Source organism: Lagenorhynchus albirostris, chromosome 17, assembly GCF_949774975.1.
Source record: "Lagenorhynchus albirostris chromosome 17, mLagAlb1.1, whole genome shotgun sequence".
NCBI lineage: Eukaryota > Metazoa > Chordata > Mammalia > Artiodactyla > Delphinidae > Lagenorhynchus > Lagenorhynchus albirostris.
The window spans coordinates 14,406,462-14,427,724 of NC_083111.1; the positions used below are offsets into that span (position 1 = coordinate 14,406,462).

Consider the following 21,263-nt stretch of genomic DNA (forward strand, 5'->3'; position numbering starts at 1 on the left):
GTTTATCTTGGCAAATGACCAGATGTCTGGACCAGAGTAAGGTCCAGAAAGCCTGATGTTATCTCCTTCCACCCCCTTCTTTTTGCACTCCCAGGAAACATAGTCCAGAAATGGAACTAGATTCCATAAAATAGGACATGTGGTCATCTGTGTGCATGACCTCCTTAGGCATACTTACGTCCACATTTATTGCCAAGGGTAAGGTTGGTCAAAGTTGCTATCGAGTTTTAATTATGCAATGCTCTTGGTTTTCTTTATGAATTGAGTTTTTCGTGTGTTGTTTGGTTAACCCTACAATGTGTAGCAAGACATCTTTGCATATTTCTGATTTATCCTTTCCAATAACTAGACTAGAAGACAAGTTGTATACATGGCTGCTTAAGTAGGAATAATCCGTGCCTCTGTTGTTAGAAAAGTATGTATCAATTTTTCAAATTGTGATAAGACAGAGACACTTCACGCTTATGTGCGACTTATATGCTTGTGTTGTCAATTTTCAGCATGATATCAAGTGAGTGTAATAAAGTTATTTTTAAAGTTAAAACAAAATAAGCACGCTGTACCAGAGGACTCACTCACTCCCAGGGAAGAACTTAGCCACTGAGAATAGATCTCATTGTCCCTTTCAATTCAGTCACACCCTGGAGCTCACCAATTACATAACGGGGGGCCAGCAAAAGGAATCTCAATTTATCACTAGAGTTTAAAACTCAGAAATCAAATATGACATCCCCAAAACAGGCAGTCAACAGTATAATCCCATATCGCCTGCACAGAACAAGCAAATGCACTTTAACCTTTTAATGAAAGCAGCCTCCTACAATCTGTTCTTATGTAAAGCATGAAACAAGGCTCAATAAAGAACTGAGTAGAATATGAAAACCTTCTCCCACAGCATTACAGACTATTTATAATTCACGGGGAAGGGAATTCTCAAAATAGCCTATTCTTGAACTGACAGAAATATCTTTACTCTGAAAGTTTAAAAAAAAAGTCTGAACTGATAGTCTATGAAAAATGACCATTGCCCAGCTACAGGCTCTGATCAGGGGAGTGCTCTCCTATTCTCTTCTATCAGCACCAAATGTGGTCGTCTTGACCTTCAAGTCCATCACAAGGGCCCTGTCAGGGTAACAAAGGAGAAAGCTAGCACTCAACCTTATAAAATTTCACTGGGTTGGCACAGAATGTAAGCAGGGCAGTGCTGATGCGGAATCAGATCACTATACACAAATGCTCCGATCATCCCTGGAAAAAAAAATGATATAGTATTGCATAATTTTCTTTCCTCTGGGTGTTTGACAGAAGGTATTTTGTAGATTATTTGAAGTTTCTTGAAAAGGGAGACTGAAGCCTTGTGTTTGCATATGAAATCTAACAGTACAGGAACTTGTGAAATGTACTCACCCCAGTGCTCATGTTACCACTATTAACACAGCCAGCCAGACAAGGGTTAAAGTATGTAATTCCATCCGATCCACAGACTGGCTCATACTCGTGTATTTTACAACCACAATTCACATTGCAGCTTCCTGTCAGATTCCTATGAGGCATGGTCAGAGAAGGTCTAAGAGAAAAAAATAGATCGTGAGCAAAATTTGCTAAAATAAAACTCATAGGACAGTTCTTCATGTTCAGTCTTGTGTCCGTTTTAGAGAAGATATCCCCATGAAATCAAAGCCATGGTACCTTGACGTAGCACCCTAGATAATTATTTTTATGACTTTAAAACAAAACATGAAGAAAAATGTTTCAATTTTCTGGTCCTGCAGATTCAGTACAACGTTCGTATCAAATTATTTATCATACCTCGATTCTATCCTCCGTCTTGGTGATACGGATCTGAGCTCAGAAGTTCTAACCTTCATATGACTAAACTATACTATATAGTCTATATGTCTATGTCTATATACTATAGACACTTGGCTCTATGTCTTAACAAATTGGACCCTCGATTTCTTTAACTGTAAAATGGAAGAAATACTCTTCTGTGCCAAACTAATAATATCATGATGTGGACATTAACATGGAATCCATCAATCAGAGTTATCAACATAAGGTCCTTTGACCCAAACCTTTAATTATTCTGGAATAAATTGTCAAAGAAAGACACGGGACTCTAGAAAATCAAAAGGAGGCAATTTTTCAAAGACCGTCAGGAATCACATCACTGGTTTGATTCAGATGACCAGAGAAGAACCATTAAACTCTCCTTCCCTCAAGAATGCCCAGATGTGGATTTACAGGCAAACGTGATGGGTTCCGTTTTTTCATGAGATCATGGTGTCTGATTCAAAGAAGTGATACAATATTTTAAACTCTAATAAAATCAGTTCAGGCAAGAAATATAAAAGGGGGAAAAGGGACTTCCCTGGCAGTCCAGTGGTTAGGACTCTGCACTTCTAATGCAGGGGGTGTGGGTTTGATCCCTGGTTGGGGAACTAAGATCCCACATGCCTCGTGGCCAAAAGACCAAAACATAAAACAGAAGCAGTATTGTACCAAATTCAATAGAGACTTTAAAAATGTTCCACATCCAAAAAATCTAAAAAAGGTGGGGAGGGCAGGCAAGTAAGGATATAGGGCCTGAGAGAGAGAGATGTAAGGAAGTGGCTATGGAAAGACAGAGGCAGGCAGGTACCCGGAGGGAATCATGGAAGGATGAAAGGGGCTCTGAATGCTCACATCCAATGACCTCCTTCCTTTGCTTTCATGACCATCATTTTTAGGTGTCACTGATGACGTACCCTTCCTAAAGCCTCATGAACTGGCAATAGCAGATCCTTCATTCACCTGTCCAACTACCATCCTCCCTCCATTCAGCAGATATTTTGGAATGTCTGTTATGTTCCAGGACTTACCTTTAATGACTATGTTGAGTAACCACTCACCCAGTAGCCTAGTCCATCCCAACCATATGTATTAAATCCATAAACATAAAGTGTTGTTTGTTCAAAGGCTTTTCTCCTGTGTCCTCTGTCACACGTTGATAACTGAGTCATCGAATTTTAATGGAAGGAACAAGTTCACAGCAATATTTAAACCTTACCAAGAAAGACTTCCACAGAGGCAAAAGGAAAATAAACTATTCTTCATTCATATCCCTCCACAGAAGAAATTGTCACAAGACTCTCATAATTATTATATTCACCAACTCTTAGAATCATACCATTTGATAGTTAGAGAAAGCCTGCGCACAGCAACGAAGACCCAATGCAGCCAAATAAATAAATAAATTGAATATACCTTTAAAACGTGATTCGGGACCAGTAGTTCTCACAGGGGCAGCAATTTCGGCAATGTCAGGAGACATTTTTGTTTGTCACAACTAAAGGGATGCTACTGGCATCTAGTGGGTAGAGGCCAGGGCTGCTTCTAAAAGTTCAACAATACACGGAACAGCCCCTCCCCAGGATAAGGAATTAACTGACCCAAATCTCGATATACTGAGTCTGAGAAACCCTGTTCTAGACCTATTTCCACATTCCAAGGATGATGAAATGGACGTCTAAGGAAGCCAAATGATTCATTATGAGGCTGACTGGTGCTATTTTTACAAAACATTTATTTATTAATTAATTTCTTTTTTTTGGGCTGCGTTGGGTCTTAGTTGCAGCCTGTGGGCTCTTTAGTTGTGGCGCGCGGGCTTAGTGGCCCCGCGGCAAGTGGGATCTTTGTTCCCCAACCAAGGATCGAACCCGCAAACCCTGCATTGGAAGGCAGATTCTCAACCACTGGACCACCAGGGAAGTCCCGATTAGTGCTATTTTAATTGATATCGCATGAAGAGTATTCTGTGTGAATTACTATTATCTTCAATAGTTCTGCAAAAACCAAACTGCAAGCCACGACCAAATAAAAGGGACTTATATGCCTGCATGCTTAGTCACTAAAACTGACACGCTTCAAATCCATACAATAGGGTTTTTACTATGCATATTTAAAAGTTACACGGAATTTCCTATTAACAGCATGCTTCATATTCATTTATGACGGCCACATACTTCAAATACCTCTCCTTTATGGGTATGCCCACTCAAGAGAAAGGAATCTAAAGAGAATGTCAACAGATGCTCAGAACACACATCAATGACAGGAAGGCAAAAGTTTTCCTGAGTTCTGGAAACAAAGGTACAGTCCCAGGTCACCCTTGGGTATGCTCGCTTTTCTCATGAGATCATGGTGTCTGATACAAAGAAATGATACCATATGGAAAGCTCTAAGAAAATCAAAACAAGCAACAAATATAAATAGCAGTGGAAAGAAAGAGGCATTTACGGAAAATGTCATTCGGGAAAAAGGCCATAGTTGCACAAAAAAAGGAAAGATGCTGACACAGTTAATCCTTTACATTGCGCTGATTTAAAAAAAATTATTTTAAAGAATAATAACGTCTTGTTTGACTATCACTCACGCTCCAGAAGACAGACTGGATTAGAATAATAGTGCGAGTGTTTAAATCTGAGTCACTCCAAGCAACCTCTCATGAGCCTGAGCTAAGACCATCATGGGTCCACAAAATTTACAAGGACTGCAGTACACCACACTCATCCTTGTGCAAAGGGACAGTACATCACCTTTCTAATAAATGAAAACATTACTGACAAGTTAGCCTTGCAAACAAGAGGCTCATGTTAACTCAACGTCCATGTAGGTGTTCTTTCCATGACAGGAACAATGACTCACTAACAAATGCCTTGTAACTACATGGTCCAAGCTGTAAACCTAGGTCACACATGACATGTTACTATAAATACCATGGAATTATAGAATCAGAGAGACGGGAGGAGTCTCTGAGGTTAACTAGTACAGCTTACTGATTTTCAAGCCTAGGAAACTATGAAAGGTGTAATGACATGCCCCACAATCATTGAGGCTTTAAGGAAACCAGCCACGGGGAGACCAAAATGAACAGAAAAGGGAAGAAGAGAGAGCTTGCTGCCTAATCTTCATTAAATCAATTGCTTAAGGATCGATGTTTATTTAAAGTAACATACAACAATAAAACAGATTAAGGTTTAACGTAAGGAAAAATCTCTACCATGGAGCTATTACAGCTGGGTATGTAAGGATACAGTTGCTCTCAAATCACACACATATTCTCGCGCACACACACACACACACACACACACAATTGTGTCACATCACCTCACCCCAAAACCTAAAGAACGCTTGGACTTCCCCAACTGACACACTTCTACTGGTTTCCACAAATCAAAGAGGAGCCCCTTAACCTTCTTTCTGCCTTCTGTTAATTTTCTCCTTACTAAGAGATATGACAAATAGGGATCCACACGTCTTATATTCAAGCCACATGGATTAAAAGACTATGACCCAAGCAACAAAAACCTTTCAGGCAAAGTATACTAATCAACTAAAAAAAATGGTATCTTTCTCATAATTTCTTAAATTTTTATCAATCTATCTCAGTCTTTAAGGAGACTTCAATTAGAATGTTTCTTTTTAATTCCGCTTAAATCCTTGGCTTTATATTAAAGCCCTTCCTTGGCCAGATATAGCTGTGCAACTGCAGGTTTATAAATAATACTACTATCATCATCATCATCATCATCATCATCATCATCATCATTTAGGACTAACATTTACATAGTCCTAATTTTACTCCAGGACTTGTGCACTGAGATCTCTATAGAAGTTACCTCATGTATTCCTCACGAGAATTAAAATTATTATCACTGTGTCTCCAACTTTCAGATAATGAAACTGAATATCTGAGAGGTTAAGATAGGTACTGTTAAAGTTCACAGAACTAGTAAGAATCAGGGATTTGAACCCAGTTATCTCGGTCTCCATAGTGTGTCCCCTTAAACGCCTACGGCAGCGCACCCGCTTTGTGTAATTGGCCATGGTTTCCCTTGAGTCTTCTGTGTGCTCTCCCTCCTCCTTTTTCTTCCTCTAATGCAGCTTTCCTGGCACTCACCTCTCACTGTGCTGAGCATTAGAGTCAGAGAGAGCGGGTTCAGGGAATTCCCTGGTGGTCCAGTGGTTAGGACTCTGTGCTTTCATGGCTGAGGGCCCAGGTTCAATCCCTGGTCGGGGAACTAAGATTCTGCAAGCCGCTCAGCGCGACCACAAATAAATAAATAAATAAATAAATAAAAAGAGTGGGTTCAATTCCATGTCTACAATTCACCAGTGCCATGAACAAATCTAGAGAGACTTCACTTGTGTTGTAAAACAGAGACCAGAATATCTATATCGCAGTGTTGATGGGAGGATTAGATAAGTAAATGGATACCCAGCGCCCAGCAAGTTCCTAGCACATAAAAGGCACGAAGATACTGATGTGTTTTCTTTATCTACACAGGGCAGAAGCAGGAAAGAATAAAAGTAACACAGTCACGATCACAAAGAGCACAAAAGGCCTTCATGATGATTTTCTTTTCAAAAAGGAAGATGTCATTTTCTTATTTACTCATATAGAGAACAGTCAGAAAACTAGATGAGGGTCCAGTTGCAGGCCTACCATTTAGAAGCTGTATGACCTTAACAGCCTAATAGTTAATGGCTGTCAACGCCCCTCCTGCCTACAGGAGCGGAGATAAGCATGATCAACACAGGGGAGTATGTAATAACTCATGGGATAGCTTAGGGTTCCCCAGGACTATACTCATGAAAGTTACGGTTACTGCATCCAATCATTCTTTTTACTGTTAAAGCTTCTTTTAGCTTTGTAGTCAACAGATTCAAACCAGATATAACTTGAAATTTACATATAATAACCTACAACTAATACAAACCGTCTCTTTAAATCCAGAATCATTTTTAATAAAATGATGTGTCCCTTGAACAACGTCTTGAAATGCCTTTATTTTTAAAGTAATACATATTCATTGTAGAAAATTTGGAAAATACAAAAGGACTAAAAAGTCAAATTAAACTCACACAGTAATGCTACAATCCAGGAATACCCACCATTATGGTTTTAGTATATTTACTTCCCTTTGCTCTTTTTTCAATATGCATATAAATTAACGTTAATAACATTTTGTTATCAAGATTTCACAGAGTGTTCTAAATTCTATTTTTCCTGCTAACATTATATGATGAACATTTTCTATTGACTATGTTAATATGAATGGCAAATTTGGCCCCGAGTTTAATAATATAGGTTCAAGGCTTACTGTGTTTAAACAGATATTATATACTTTTACAGAGTTCCTGTAATTTGTTTAGATCTCAGTTACAAAACTTAAAACTCACTGGAAAGAAAATTTGCTTATATTTTATACCCCCTCGATATTCCTAAAAAGGAAGTAAAGCAAATTTTGTTTGTATCTCCCAAATAGAGCCAAAAATAGATCAAATCATATACTTACAGCTAGAAATGAACTGTAAGCCTATTAATAAAGGTAGCCAAGATAATCCAGAAACACACATAACTAAGATCCTTTAAGTAAACTATTTTTTCTCTACTTTTCAGGAATTGCCTTTAAAATTAGTAATACCTATAATAAATAAAAGATCTTGAATGTCACCAAAGAAATTAAATAGGAAAAAAAAAAAGTTCAGAAGGTTAAGTTGTCTGTGAAACACAGAAGACAGGAATGGTTTAATTAGAGAAATTAGGAATGATCTGGCTAGAAATGCTAGTCACTCAAGGGCTGGTACTAGAATACTATCTAAATACTGGCAGGATGGCAAGTTCAGGAGTGGTGACAAAGATGATGAAATGTACCTTTGTGAGTTGCAGCAAAGGTCTGAATTAACAGACAATATTTATGTCTTAGTGCCTTGGGACAATAAAACTATATTGAGAGAAGTAACTTGAGAAGAATACCCCAACCCCTGAGATTTTGGACGGGTGGACTGGTGGATTACAGTCATTGCCGAAAATGCTCTCAGAAAACTGAGCAAATGCATCTTCGTCATGTCATAGCTCAGGAAATCGTCCCTGGAAAAGTTCTGACCCAGTAACTCAAGTCTCCAAATCAGAAGATGATATAAGATTTTAGTTTAAGTTCAAAGAGATGACACTTGATGAATGAAAGATAATAAAGCTAGAATTATTAAATGATTTATCAAGACAGTACTGTTGAAAACTCCTGTACATGGACATCAGATTTAACCCCATTTGAAAAAATTATTTGAAGGTAAAGAGCAAACAGCTCACATTATACAATGTGTTTATATAAAGTATTGCTCCTTTGTCGACAACATGATTAGGAAACACCTGCGTGAAATACAGTTCGGCAGACACAGAGGGGAAGCAAAACACATTTCTTAATTAAAACTGCAGGGAAATTGTGGGTGCTAGGAGAATCAAATCTGAATTTTTTTTCTTTAATTTTGTCATATTGCGGTTAGAACACTTAACACGAGATCTACTCTCTTAACAAAATTTCAAGTGTACAGTACAGTATTGTTGACTACAGGCACAAAGTTGTACAGCAGATGTCTAGCGCTTAGTCACCTTTTTTGTTGTTATTGTTTTATTTTGTTTTAGAAAAATAAAGATTTATTTTGAAGGGAAGTGAATAAATCTTTAATGTAATCTATACTGAGTGACCAAACCAAGTTACTATTACTGTTTCAATTGCCAGCACTTACCCTAGGGATCAAAGTTGGGCACAATCGTCAATGTTTGCCTACCTCACAAAGACACCTCCCTCTAAATTCAGAAGCTAAAGGAAACTGGAGATCTGACATATTGTGGGGTGGGGAGGGCTGTCCAAGGCCATTTCGTGAAATGGACACGCCTCCTTTGGGCATCATCAACATTAAAGCTTGTTCATCTTACTTTATTAAAACATTGTTTCCATTGATTAGTCACTCCATGTTTCCCCCTTCCCCCAGACCCTGGCAACCACCATTCTGCTCTTTGATTCTATGAATTTAACTATTTTAGATACTTCATATAAGAGGAATCATACAGTATTTGTCTTTCTGTGACTATTTTCTTTCACTTAGCATAATGTCTTCAACGTTCCTCCATCTCGTCGCATATTACATAATTTCTTTTTGAAGGCTGAATCTTATATGACATTTTCTTTATCCATTCAGCCGCTGATGGACCTTTAGGCTGTCTCCACATCTTGGCCATCAAATCTGAATTTTCTAAGGGAACCACTAATAACACATCAGGTTCATTCTACAAAAAAACTGTGACTCCATTTTGGCTCAATAGGAAAAGGTCACCTTTCTAAAACATCCCAACCCCATCCCAGGCACTTAGGTGTCTCTTGAGGACTCGATGCTAATTCAGAGACAGGTTAGTCATTAACTCCTTTAATGTCAGAAAATTCACCATGCTGGGGAACCTGGAGCTTCTCACACACACTTTCATAAATGGAATTGGCTTATATATTGTGCTTTCTTCTTTGTGTTTCTTTTCTTCTTTCAGGACAGTTTAATAATTTAAAACATTACTTTCAAAGTCAGAGAAACCTGGGTTCCAGCCCTAGCTCTATCATTTTCTAGCTGTGTGACTTTAAGCAAGTTATTTGATCCCTCTGAATTTCTTTCTCCTCATATTTAAAATGAGAAAAATAACATTAAATAGTTATTTAACAATTGCTTATTACTGTGGGTTTTATTCCATTTTATCCTCTCTATAATTCTAAGAGATCGAGACTATTATTAGCCCATCTTAATGATGAGGAAATTGAGGCACAGAGAGGTTAAGGAATTTGCCAAGTACCTTATTCAATCTTCACAGCAATTCAACATGATCAATACTATCAGTATCCTTACCCTAAAGATGTAGAAACCAAGCACAGAAAGATTAACTAATTTGCCCATACTCACACAGCTAGAAACTGGCAAGACCAAATATTAGTGCACTATTGAAAGAAAGGGATGCATTCTCTATAGCTTTCTGAGTAAGGAGGTGGTGTGTGCACTTAGATGTGTGCTTATATAAAATACAAAATGTATAACAGCACCTCAGTGTAGTACTCAGAAAGGAGACAAACTCTAAAATAGATAATCTGGGTTTCATTCAGTTCCACTCGTTATTAACTGATGACTTGGGGCAAATCATTTACTCTCTAACCTCAGTTTCTTTAACTGAACTATGTGGTTAATAACACACACAGTGGAGTGATGTTGTAAGCAGTGTATATAAAAGATATACATGAGTGCCAATCACCATACCTGAGCCAAACAGGTGTCTGACAAAGGCTCCTTTCTTCACTGCCACTCCCTTCATCTCTCTCTTTATCAGCTTTAAAGGAGAAAAATCCTACATGCAAGGATCAAAATCATGCAGAGCTACCATTTTTATGAGGCAGGCCAACCATGTACTGACGAACAGGTTGTGCACTGCACAAGAGCACCCAGCCAAGGGAGCAAGGAGAGGCTGAAATGTAGTCCATACCCTGCTTGGAGAAAGGGCCCCATTATTCTTCACACAAAGGTAACTGCTACTCTAAAAGTGTCAAACCTGTGCAGCTGTGCCACCCAAAAGTGTTTATACTAATTCAATTTTAACTCTCTTCCTAGAAGTATTTGGGGAGCTAGAGGAATTCTCCAAGGAAACTGGGTTTTTCTTTTGCTAGTTTATAAACTTCGATGAAGTCAGGCCGCAAATATTAGAATGAATGAATCCTTGCAGCAGTCTCTGGCACTCCTAATCAACTTTTCTTTGTTGAATACAATTAACTGAGAAGAAATGTACCCTAAGTCATGGATTTAGATAACTACAATGTTTATTTACATCAAGTCCTGACTAGTTTCACCATCACTATATAAGTAATGTCCCAGTGCAGAGGTGGATACCAGACATTCATTAATCTTTTAAAAAGGAAAAAAGAGTCACTTTGCATGATCTAGAAAGGGAGTAAAGCCAAGAAACTCACTTTTTTCAACATATACTAAGTGTTAGACTCTGTGCTGGGAAATATCAAAAACCTTCCCTTACATAATCCTCAAAATCAAAGCTACAAATATTTGTTTATAATATTTAAACGCTTCAAACTGGAGATTGAGGATGGAGGAAGGAGACACTGACTTTTCATTTCCTACCCTTCTGCATTATTTTCATTCTTTCAACCGCATGTGTTTTACTTTAATTATAGTTGTAACCAGGTATGATTCACATTATTGTCATTTTATATACGAGGAAACCAAGAGTTTACAATATTAGATAATTTTTTACAAGGTCACCTAGCTAGAAAATGATGGCGCTATTACTTGCCTTTGAAAATAATACTATCTTTGAGGGGAGAGGGAAGAAAAATTCAAGGAATTCTTACTTGGGACCTCTTTTTTCTCAGTAATAAGGAATACGAGGTTGTCCGACAAGAGAAAACAAGCTACGGTAAGACAAAAAAAACTTGAAGAAAGGATTTTTTTTTAATGGACCAATATGAGGCATAGGAAAGGAAGCTGACTAGGGCCAAGTAAATGGATTGCTCAGCAAAGACGAGGGCCTGCTAAGATTGGAACTCATCAATTTGTAATGGAGCAAATCAGCACAATTATATAATTTTTTCCCAGTAGTGCTAGGGAGTTCAGAATCAGTTGATTCAGGATTGGCAGGACCGATGTGGTGTTAAGCAAAAGCTTTAGAAGTCTTGAGGGGACTTGCAGTTTAAAAGCAGGTAAGACATGGAGTCTGCGTTCCACCCCTTCTGAGAAGGCACTTGAAATAAAAGTGAGTATAATGAAAATGAATCGAGCTGGCAAAGAGAAATGGAAAGAGCGACACCAGACTCCATGAAAATAAAAGTGGACAGGCAAAGGTGCATGTGAAATGAGCAGATGCCACCTTGGAGAAGAGCCAGCCTGCCCCATGGAACCTCTACACGACTCTGAATCCAAATCCAGCAGGTGCAACAGGGAGCAAAAGTGACTGCGAAGCTGAAAACAATGCGACTCACTGGAGACCTAAGGGAGAGAAGACTGTATCAGTGGGCCCTTCCACTCTCATACCCACCCCCTCCATCCCCAATTCAGAGCCCCGAAATTCATCAGAAAGCTCTCCTAAAGAATTCAGAACAAAATGTAAAAGCTAAGCTTCTACCTTAGATGTTGACAAATAAGGATAAAACTCCCTCGTTCTTGTGTGTGGTGGGGGGTGAGTGGGGGAGAGGGACACATAACCTGACAGATGCTAAACTGAGTCTTGTCAACCTGTAAAACCCAGAGTAAATGAACAGAAAAATTGACATTTCAACTAAAATGACAAAATGTAAGACATAGAAACAAAGTAAAAAAAAAACAAAACTGAATTATATGCGCAGAGAGATCTGAGAAGATATTACTCCTGTTCAAACAACAGCAGGACGTTATAAAAAGGGAACACTCAGAATGCCGAAGAAAAAATTATTTTCAAAATTTAAAATTTACATAAAGAATAAAAAAGCAAGTTTGGAAAAATGTCTCATAGCAAAGAAAATATGAGAAAACAAGTTAAACATACAGGTAACGAGTCTGTAAGTTCCAACATCTGAAAAACAGGCGTCCTGGAGAACATAGGGAAAATGAAGACGAGAACAAGTAAAGATATAGTAGAAGAAAATCTCCCTGAGGTTAAAAGAAAAAAAAGGACATATGTGTTAGATTAAAAGTGCCTAATGCAATGAATGAACAAAGCCCTGGGCCAAGACATTCATGTGTCTGTCCATTCATTCAACAACAAACTTTGTTGTAGATGGCGGGGCTGCAACTATTATGTAGGCAGCTATAGTAACTGTTCTCAAGGAGCTCATATTTTAGAGACAAAAGACAAGAGCAAAGCAAGTAAGCAAGACAATTTCAGATAGTGGCACGTGCTACAAGGAAACTGAAGAGGTGATGTAATAAAGAATGAGGGGAGAGTGGGCTCCCTTATATTGGGCAGAAAGGGAAAGTCTCTCTGAGAAAGTGACACTGGAGGAGTCCAGCCAAGACAAAATCGGAGGGTAGAGCATTCCTTACGGAATTTCAGAACACTTTGAATAAAAAATATCCTCAAAACTTCCAAATAAAGTTGGTAACGGAGAAATGAGAACTCAGACTGAAATTAGATTTCATTTAAGTATCTGCAACATTAAACGCTAGATGACAAAGCAATGGTTTCCAAGTTCTCAGAAGAACAAATGTTTAACCTATAATTCTATACCCACTCCAACTATCATTTAAATGTGAAAGAAGAATAAAGACATTTTAATACACTTACAGTTTCAGACAGCTTCTCTTTCCATAAACCCTTCCCTAGGAAGTTATCCAAGGATTTTTTTCTGGCAAAATGAGGAGTTAACAAATAAATAACTACACAGACAAAACCTAGTGGATACAACTGAGATCTATGAAAGGAAGTTCCAGGATATAAGTTATGCAAAAGAGCAACCAATCCAATTGAAGCAAAATTATGGAGAGTTTCAGAAAAAAAGAATTCAATAAAACAGAAAGTATAATGAGAACTTAAATTTATACATGGACAAGATAAACGCCAGTAGTAGGAGAAAGAACAGGCCTTTGGAACTCAAGGACAAACATCACAAGAAAGTCATGGTCCAAATATGATACAATTTTAAGCAGGTTCCCTTCCCCACCCTACTTAGTAGATGACCACTTCTTCTTCCACCCCCTCTATCTTCTGGAGAAAATGAACCAAAGGCTCTGGACTTAAGAGCACCACATAAAAGAGACCTTTGGCAAGATGCTAGGATGATGACAGAGGAATTTGGTAAAAGTTTGCAAAATGAACAGTAGCTCCCTAGCCTCTTCCACCCACCACCCTACTCCCAGTTCTAGAATGTCAGCAGCTAGGCTTACAACCCTGAACCCACCACAACATAGCCCAAGCCAGGAGATAGGAGCATCCTTCTCTTGAGGAACTGAAGCACCTCAAAGGTAAGACCTCAGGTTCTGACACTGAGCACCCCAATGAAAATGCCAGCTGTCCCCCTGCAATTACCCTACAGGGGTAGGGTAGTGAGATCCACTAAATGACAAGCCATAATGAGATATAAAATAGTTTATAAAGAATAAGAAAAGTAGAGAATCAATGAAGGAGATAGGAGAAAAAAACTGTGGAGAGAAAATAACAACAATTACATTTTTTAAAAAAGTTAAAATGGAAACAAAAGACATGGTCTCCAGACATTAAAAGTTCATCAAGTGCTCAGAGGAAAAAAAAAGTGTATTGTGGTGAAATCTGGGAATAGTGGGAATAAATGGAAACTCCCAGGAAGGAAAAGTAGGGCACATACAAAGGATTGGGAAAAAGAAAGACCAGAATTCCCACAAGAGCATTAGAAATTAGACAAAAATGGAGTGAAAACTTTAAATTTTTTAGTGAAAATGATTCATCCAGTCCAAAGTTCTTAACCCAGCCAATTTGGCAATTAAATGTAATTGTTCAAAAAAAAAAAAAAAAAAAAAAGAGGCTATTTCATGAAAAATCTCCAAAAAAAAAAAAAAGGTAACAGCCTTGACAGCCTTCCTGTAGCTACTGGAGGATGTGCTCTAGCAAAATGGGGGAGGAAGCCAAAAAAGAGGCATCCACAGAACCTAGAAAACGAAGGATCAGCACAGAGAGAGGCAAGTGAGATTCCTGGGGCAACAGCGGGGCAGCAGGCCCAGAGGGCTCCCATACAGATGACTCCAAGGGGTGGGGAAATGGAATCCCGAGTTCATCGGATGGGTGAAAATTCATATTGAGATTTCTTGAGCCCTTAGAGGATAAGGGAAGGCAGAAGCAGACTCAAAGAAAACAAAGGAAATGAAAACAAGGTAGTGATTTAATTCCAGGAAAATCACTGCTGTACAAAGGAGGAAATCTAATCACGATACAGTACTTGTGCCTCCGCGGCTAACAATACTGTCATAACCATACCATGAAAATATCAGAAAAGGATTTGAGCACAACTTGTGAAGCAAATGCTAGACTCCTCATTGACTAAGACAGGAAGTCATAAATAATGTCTTCATTTGGTTAGTTTATACAGTATGCTTTAAAAATATAGAGGTAAATACCAGAAGAGATAGCTAAAAAGAATTTTAAATTATTGCCCCTGGGAAGCAGGGTCAGGAGACTGCTGGTTTTTCTTACTAATTTTTAATATTCTATTTATGTTTTCCAATTGTAGTAAAAATAATTTGATAGAAATTGTTCTTAATGGATTAGTGATGACTAATAACAATAGCTAACTATCACTGAGCACTTGCTGTGTGCTAGGAGAGCTGAGAGCTTTACACATGTTTCTTGTGTAATCCTTGCCCGTGATCTCTAGGTCAATAGACTAAATGTTTGGGTCCATGAAAAATTCACATGTTGAAAGCTAACCCCAAACGTGATGGTACGTGGAGTTTGGGGGCTTTGGGAGGTGACTGGGTCATGAAGGTGAAGCCCTTATGAATGGGATTAGTGCCCTTACAGAAAGGATCCTAGGGATCCTCAACCCCACCATGTGAGGACACAGCCAGAGACAGCCATTTATGATCCAAAGAGCAGGGCCTCACAAGACACCAAATCTGCTAGCACCTTGATCTTGGACTTCCCAGCCTCCGGAATTGTGAGAAATAAACTTCTGTTGTTTCTAAGCCATCTAGTCTATGGTGTTCGCTTACAGCAGCCTGAACGGATTTATATACTGATACGTGTCAGCCATACCTCAGTTTTGCCCTCTGTAAAATCAGAATAGTACCTACCTGATTAGGCCTGTTATGAGGATTAATGAGTTAATATATGTAAAGCATTTAGAAGAATGCTTGGCATGCACTAGTGTTAATATAAGGGTTAGCTACATTTTGAACATCACCATCATTATTATTATAGTGACAGAAAGTTTCCAACCCAGATCGTTACATAAAAAAAAAAAAAGCTCAGAAAAGAATGTATAGGGACTTCCCTGGTGGTGCAGTGGCTAAGAATCCACCTGCCATTGCAGGGGACACGGGTTTGAGCCCTGGTCCGGGAAGATCCCACATGCCGCGGAGCAGCTAAGCCCACGAGCCACAACTACTGAGCCCACGAGCCACAACTACTGAAGCCTGCGTGCCTAGAGCCCATGCTCCACAACAAGAGAAGCCACCGCAATGAGAAGCGTGCGCACCGCAACGAAGAGTAACCCCCGCTCGCCGCCACTAGAGAAAGCCCGTGCGCAGCAACGAAGACCCAACACAGTCATAAATAAATAAATAGATAAATAAATAAATAAAAAAGAAAAGAATGTATAGAATGCTACCTTTTGGATATAAAACAGAAAACACTGAAAATACACATTCATAGTTTCTTGTATAAGGAACATCCTTGGAAGGGTACACAAGAGATGAATTAAAGTGGTTCCCTGGTTTGTCTTTGGGGAGAAGTGGGGTGGAGGCCTTGGGACACACTGTATTTTCATTGAACTTTGTTTTGAAACTGTGTGAATGTACTACCTATTCAAAACATTACATTAAAAAAAAAAAGAACAGTTTCCATTAAGCCAACTAGCATTTCCTCCTCACGTACTGTAACCCAAATGCCATGGGAGACGTTGCGAGGGTCAAAAGGGACACAGACAACGGAGAGACGGAGGCCACTGCCCAAGAGGGTGCAGCTCTACCAGGACAGAAACGCAGGCGTAGTGAGCCCCGCATTGAGGGTGGGGCACAAGCCGAACCGTGGGATCCAAACACCGCAGAGCTCCGCACTTCAATCATGACCAGGATGAGATGAGACGCCTCTTCCAAGATACTTACCCTGTTGTATACGGGATGTTTATGCCACCTAGATTGATACTTTCACATCCAACAATAAACAGGGTTGAAAAGCACAGTAAAGACACACCACTGCAGATCATCGCTAGTTTTGCAGATTCCCTCGCACCAAGTTTCAATTTTTTTATGATGTAGCCTCCAAGGACAATCCCAACGCCGGCGCTGGGGACGATGATGACGCCTGGAGAGAAGAAGGGAAGGACAGGATTAATTTGAAGGAATGTATACTATTATTTATTGTCTAATTATCCTGTTTCTACTTACTTATTAGTGCGAAGGGAAAGAATTTTAAAAACACTATAATCAATAAATCTTTAATGTTTGTGATTTTATAGTATAGCTTATTTTCAACACATACAGCCAACAAAGGACTCATATCCAGAATGTGCAAGAACTTTCAAAGCCATAAAATAAAGACAAGCAACCCATTAGAGAGTGAGCAAAACTTAAATGGGGCTTCACTTAGGAGGAAATTCAGCTGACCCATTAACTCAGAAAGGTGTTCAGCCTCCTTACTAAGAGAGAAACACAAATTAAAGCCACAGTGAAATACTACTCCATGCCAACCATGTCAGTAAAAGTGGAAAAGTCTGACAATACCACATATTGGCAAAGATACAGAGCAATGGGCACCCTCTACAAGGCTGGTGGGATGTAAATTGCGACAGACACTTTGAAAGACAGTTTAGCATTATCTGGTAGAGTTGAAGATATATACACCCTGTGACAGGCAGTTCCATTCCTGGATCTATACCCTGAGGAAATTCATGCACATGGGGAACAAAAGAAGTGTATAAGATATCTGAAGCACCATAATAGCCCCAAACTGGAAATAAACCAAACATCCATTAATAGATACATTACATGCAGTAAATTCATGTAATGAAATGCTGTGATACAATAATAAAAATGAGGACACATACAAACACAATGTTGAACAAAGGACGTAAAACACAACAGAAAACATGATCTGACTGTATAAAGGTCAAAAACAGGTAAAACTAAATGATTTGTTTAGAAATGAATACATAGGTAGTGCAACTATGAAGAAAAGATAGTAGGGGGATGGGTGGGATCTGGAAAGGATACAGGGGGCTCCTGGAGGACTGAAAATACTCCTTTTCATGACCTGGGCAGTAGTTACACAAGTGTTCACTTTATGATTATTCATTATCCCTAAGTCTTTTTTTTTTTGAAGTCTAGTTGATTTACAATGTTGTGTTAGTTTCAGGTGTACAGCAAAGTGAATCAGTTATATACATATGTATATATATTCTTTTTCATATTCTCTTCCATTTTTGTTTATTACAGGATTTTTAATATAGTTCCCTGTGCTATACAATAGGACCTTGTTGTTTATCTACTTTATATATAGCAGTGTTTATATGTTAATCCCAAATTCCTAATTTATCCCTTCCCCGCCCTTTCCCCTTTGGTAACCATATGTTTCTTTTCTATGTCTGTAAGTCTGTTTCTGTTTTGTACATTAAGTTCATTTGTATTATATACACACACACACACACACACATATATATATTGGCCATGCCACGTGGCATGTGGGATCTTAGTTCCCTGACCAGCAATCGAACCCATGCTCCCTGCAGTGAGAGTGCGGAGTCCTAACCACTGGACCACTAGTGAATTCCCTGTATTATATTTTAGGTTCTACACATAAGTGATCTAAGTTTTGATTAATGCACTTCTGTGTGCATTATATTTCACAGTAAAAAAAAAAAGCTAAAAAATTAGTCATATCGCCTGCCCCACGAACCTTACAATCTAAAAGAGAAATAAACAAAACAAATTAAAGTATGATAAGAAAATTATACAAAGGGCAGGGAGAATACAGGAAAAGAAGTCCCTGAGTCTTCCCTGGGAGAAATCAGGGAGGACATCACAGAAGTGGCAGTATTTGAGCTGACGTTCGACAGCTGAGACAGAATCTGGGCACAGAGAAAATATCCTGCGCAAGGGAAATATATGCAAAGGGCAAAAGATAACGGAATTGAAGAATCAGAGGAGTCCAAGCTACGGGAGTGTGGAATGCAAGCTACTGGGGCGTGGCAGGACACGGGCAAGAGATGTAAAGCGAGCGAGACCATGAAGGATCACGGAGAGGAGCTCGGGTTGTACCTCTGGGCAATGGGAGGCCACCAAGGAATTTGAAGCCAGGGTCAGAGAGGATGGGAGGTGTGTGTGACAAAGATTATTGCTGGCGGTGAGATGCAGTCAACACTAGAATCAGAGACATGGCTGGGAGAGCACTGCAAAGGTCCAGGTGAGTCACAGTCAGGCTCCACACCGACAGCACAGCCAACAAGCTGAGGAGGGGACGGGGACACCCGAAAGGTGGCAGGGGTCCAGAAAATGAGGAGGAAAGGACCGGGGGAGAGCAGCTCTCGAACCCCACGGTAGACACACCACGTGTGAAGGGCCCGGGAGATACGCCTCACGCAGTGATCCCTGCCCCACGAGCCCAGGAAGAGCTGGTCTGGGACATTCCTACCAGGTGGCAGAATTTATGGCATAGAAGGGATGTTCCAACAAGACTGAGCAAAGTCAGAAGAGCAGAGGAAGACGAAGCCTGAAAGGAGATCTTGGCAAGAGCAATTTTAAGGGTGTTGTGAAGGTGGAAGCCAGGCTGCAATGGGTGAAACGGTCAGTCGTGGAGATTTAGAGGATGGAATTCAGACTCTTTCTAGAACTCAGACTATATATACAAGGAAAAGGGGGTACGGGTCTAGAGCTAGAGGGGAGCCAAGGCGGAGCTGGAGCCTGGGCAGTTTTGCTTGTTTGCTGATATATGGAGGGGACTTAAGCGTATTTTTATTTTGGCCGCACCACGTGGCTTGTGGGATCTTAGTTCCCCGACCAGGGACTGAACCTGGCCCCTGGCAATGAAAGCACCGAGTCCTAACCACTGGACCTCCAGGGAATTCCTTTAAGCATACTTATATGCTCGCAAAGAGACCAAAAAGGAATGGGAGATTGAGTGGGGAGAAAAAGGGTTATCTAACGTCAAGGCAAGATCCTTGAGAAGTCAGAAGAATATAGAATTAATAGCACAGATGATCACATTAGCCCCGGAGGGGGAGAGCGAGAACCCTGCATCTGGGCCAGGAATCAGATTTGGGAGCAGGGGGTGGGAGGATAAATCAATGGGTAGGTGGTAGCTCCTCGAATGGTAGTTTTTCTGTTTTGTTGTTGTTGTTATTTTGGAAACATCATGCAATACACGATGGACCAGAACACTTGAAAAGCACAGAGAAATATGAAGGACCAAAAACCCACAACTTACATTCTAGCATATTTCACTCCAGTCTTTTTTCTATGCTTTTCCCCCCCCTTAAGAACTGATAACATGTGTAGATTCTTTATATGTATATATATATATACATATAGCTTCAGTTTGGGAAGAGATACGGAGAACTTTAAATATAGCCAAAGGTTGGAATAACCATTGTAGGAAAGTAAAGAGCAGGCTAAGTTAGAACAGGTACACGGCTTTGCAAATGGAGAGGACGGTGGGTCCAGGTGCTATGAGATTCCAGAAGCCTGCAGCTGCATCAGTGTGCATGCCTGGATGGCTCGCCTCTCCTGTGTGTCCCACAGCCCACGTAAAGGAGCAAAGAGGGAGGGTTAGATTAATCTAAAGTCTGAGCTTTGCCTGGGTTGACAGGGAAAAAAAGATAGTGTTTATCTTGTAATCCTCACCATGGTCCTGACTTTATTAAACCAGTAATGGCTCTTTTACAGATGAGGAAGTGACCAGCCCAGTAATGCACACAGGGCAGGGAGAGCGAGAATGAAAACTGAGGTCTCTGGCTCCCAGCCCAGGGTGCTCTCCACAGCACCACAGCTGCCTCTTAGAACCAGCGGGTACTGGAAGCTTTGGGGGAAGTTGACCAGAGCTCTGGGCTTAGACGAGCTGGTTATTAAATTATCCTCCTCATTAGAGAATAGTCCACATTCTATCTACATGACTAAATAGGCAAAGCTTTACCTTCAGAGTGAAATGATCCATTAATAAAATTCCTATTTCAATTGAGCGATTTATATATTGGTATTATAGTTATAGATACTGTGCTAGACCCTGGGATAGCAACAAAACAAATCCCCACGCTCACAGCTGAGTCCTAATTTAAAAGCAGTATAATTTATCTGACTATGCATCCTAACTAGTATTCAACTCTTAAAAACAAAAAATGTGTCATTAGCATGAGGTCTCGTCAGAGTGAAGATCTATTAAAATTTCCTACTGATGTCCCCCTGTCCTTTAAATCTCGCTGCACTACCAAAACGGAAAGACTGACTATGCCTTCAGGGGAATCTGTACAACGCTCAGATCTCCAGTTTGAGTAGGACACCCAAATGTCTTGGTGTTGTTGCAGTTTTAGGGGAATGGAATGAGTAGGTAAGATCTGGTGCCGAGTGTGTGGTGGGGTGACGCAGGGGGAGACAATACATCTCACCGGTTGCTGCTCTCCTGCCCTTCCCCGTGTCCCCAGACCCCCAGCGCCCCTCCTTCTGTCTCCCTCCTCTGAGCCTCTGTTCCGGAACCAGCCCCTTCCCAGCCGCTGCCAGACACCTGTTACCCTCGAGTTTCTGCTCCT

General features: G+C 39.9%; 1 protein-coding gene across 3 annotated transcripts in view; it reads right to left on the reverse strand.

Moving 5' to 3' along the window:
• Positions 1-21,263, reverse strand: part of SLCO5A1 (solute carrier organic anion transporter family member 5A1) — a 127,300-nt gene that overhangs the window by 12,983 nt on the left and 93,054 nt on the right. For 2 of the 3 annotated variants that reach the window (XM_060128304.1, XM_060128303.1), the window contains 2 exons: positions 16,633-16,831; positions 1,408-1,567 (listed from right to left, as the gene is read on the reverse strand). In XM_060128304.1, the coding sequence (XP_059984287.1) occupies positions 1,408-1,567; positions 16,633-16,831 (359 nt within the window). The remainder of the gene's footprint in view (positions 1-1,407; positions 1,568-16,632; positions 16,832-21,263) is intronic. The other variant, XM_060128305.1, reaches the window with a different exon arrangement.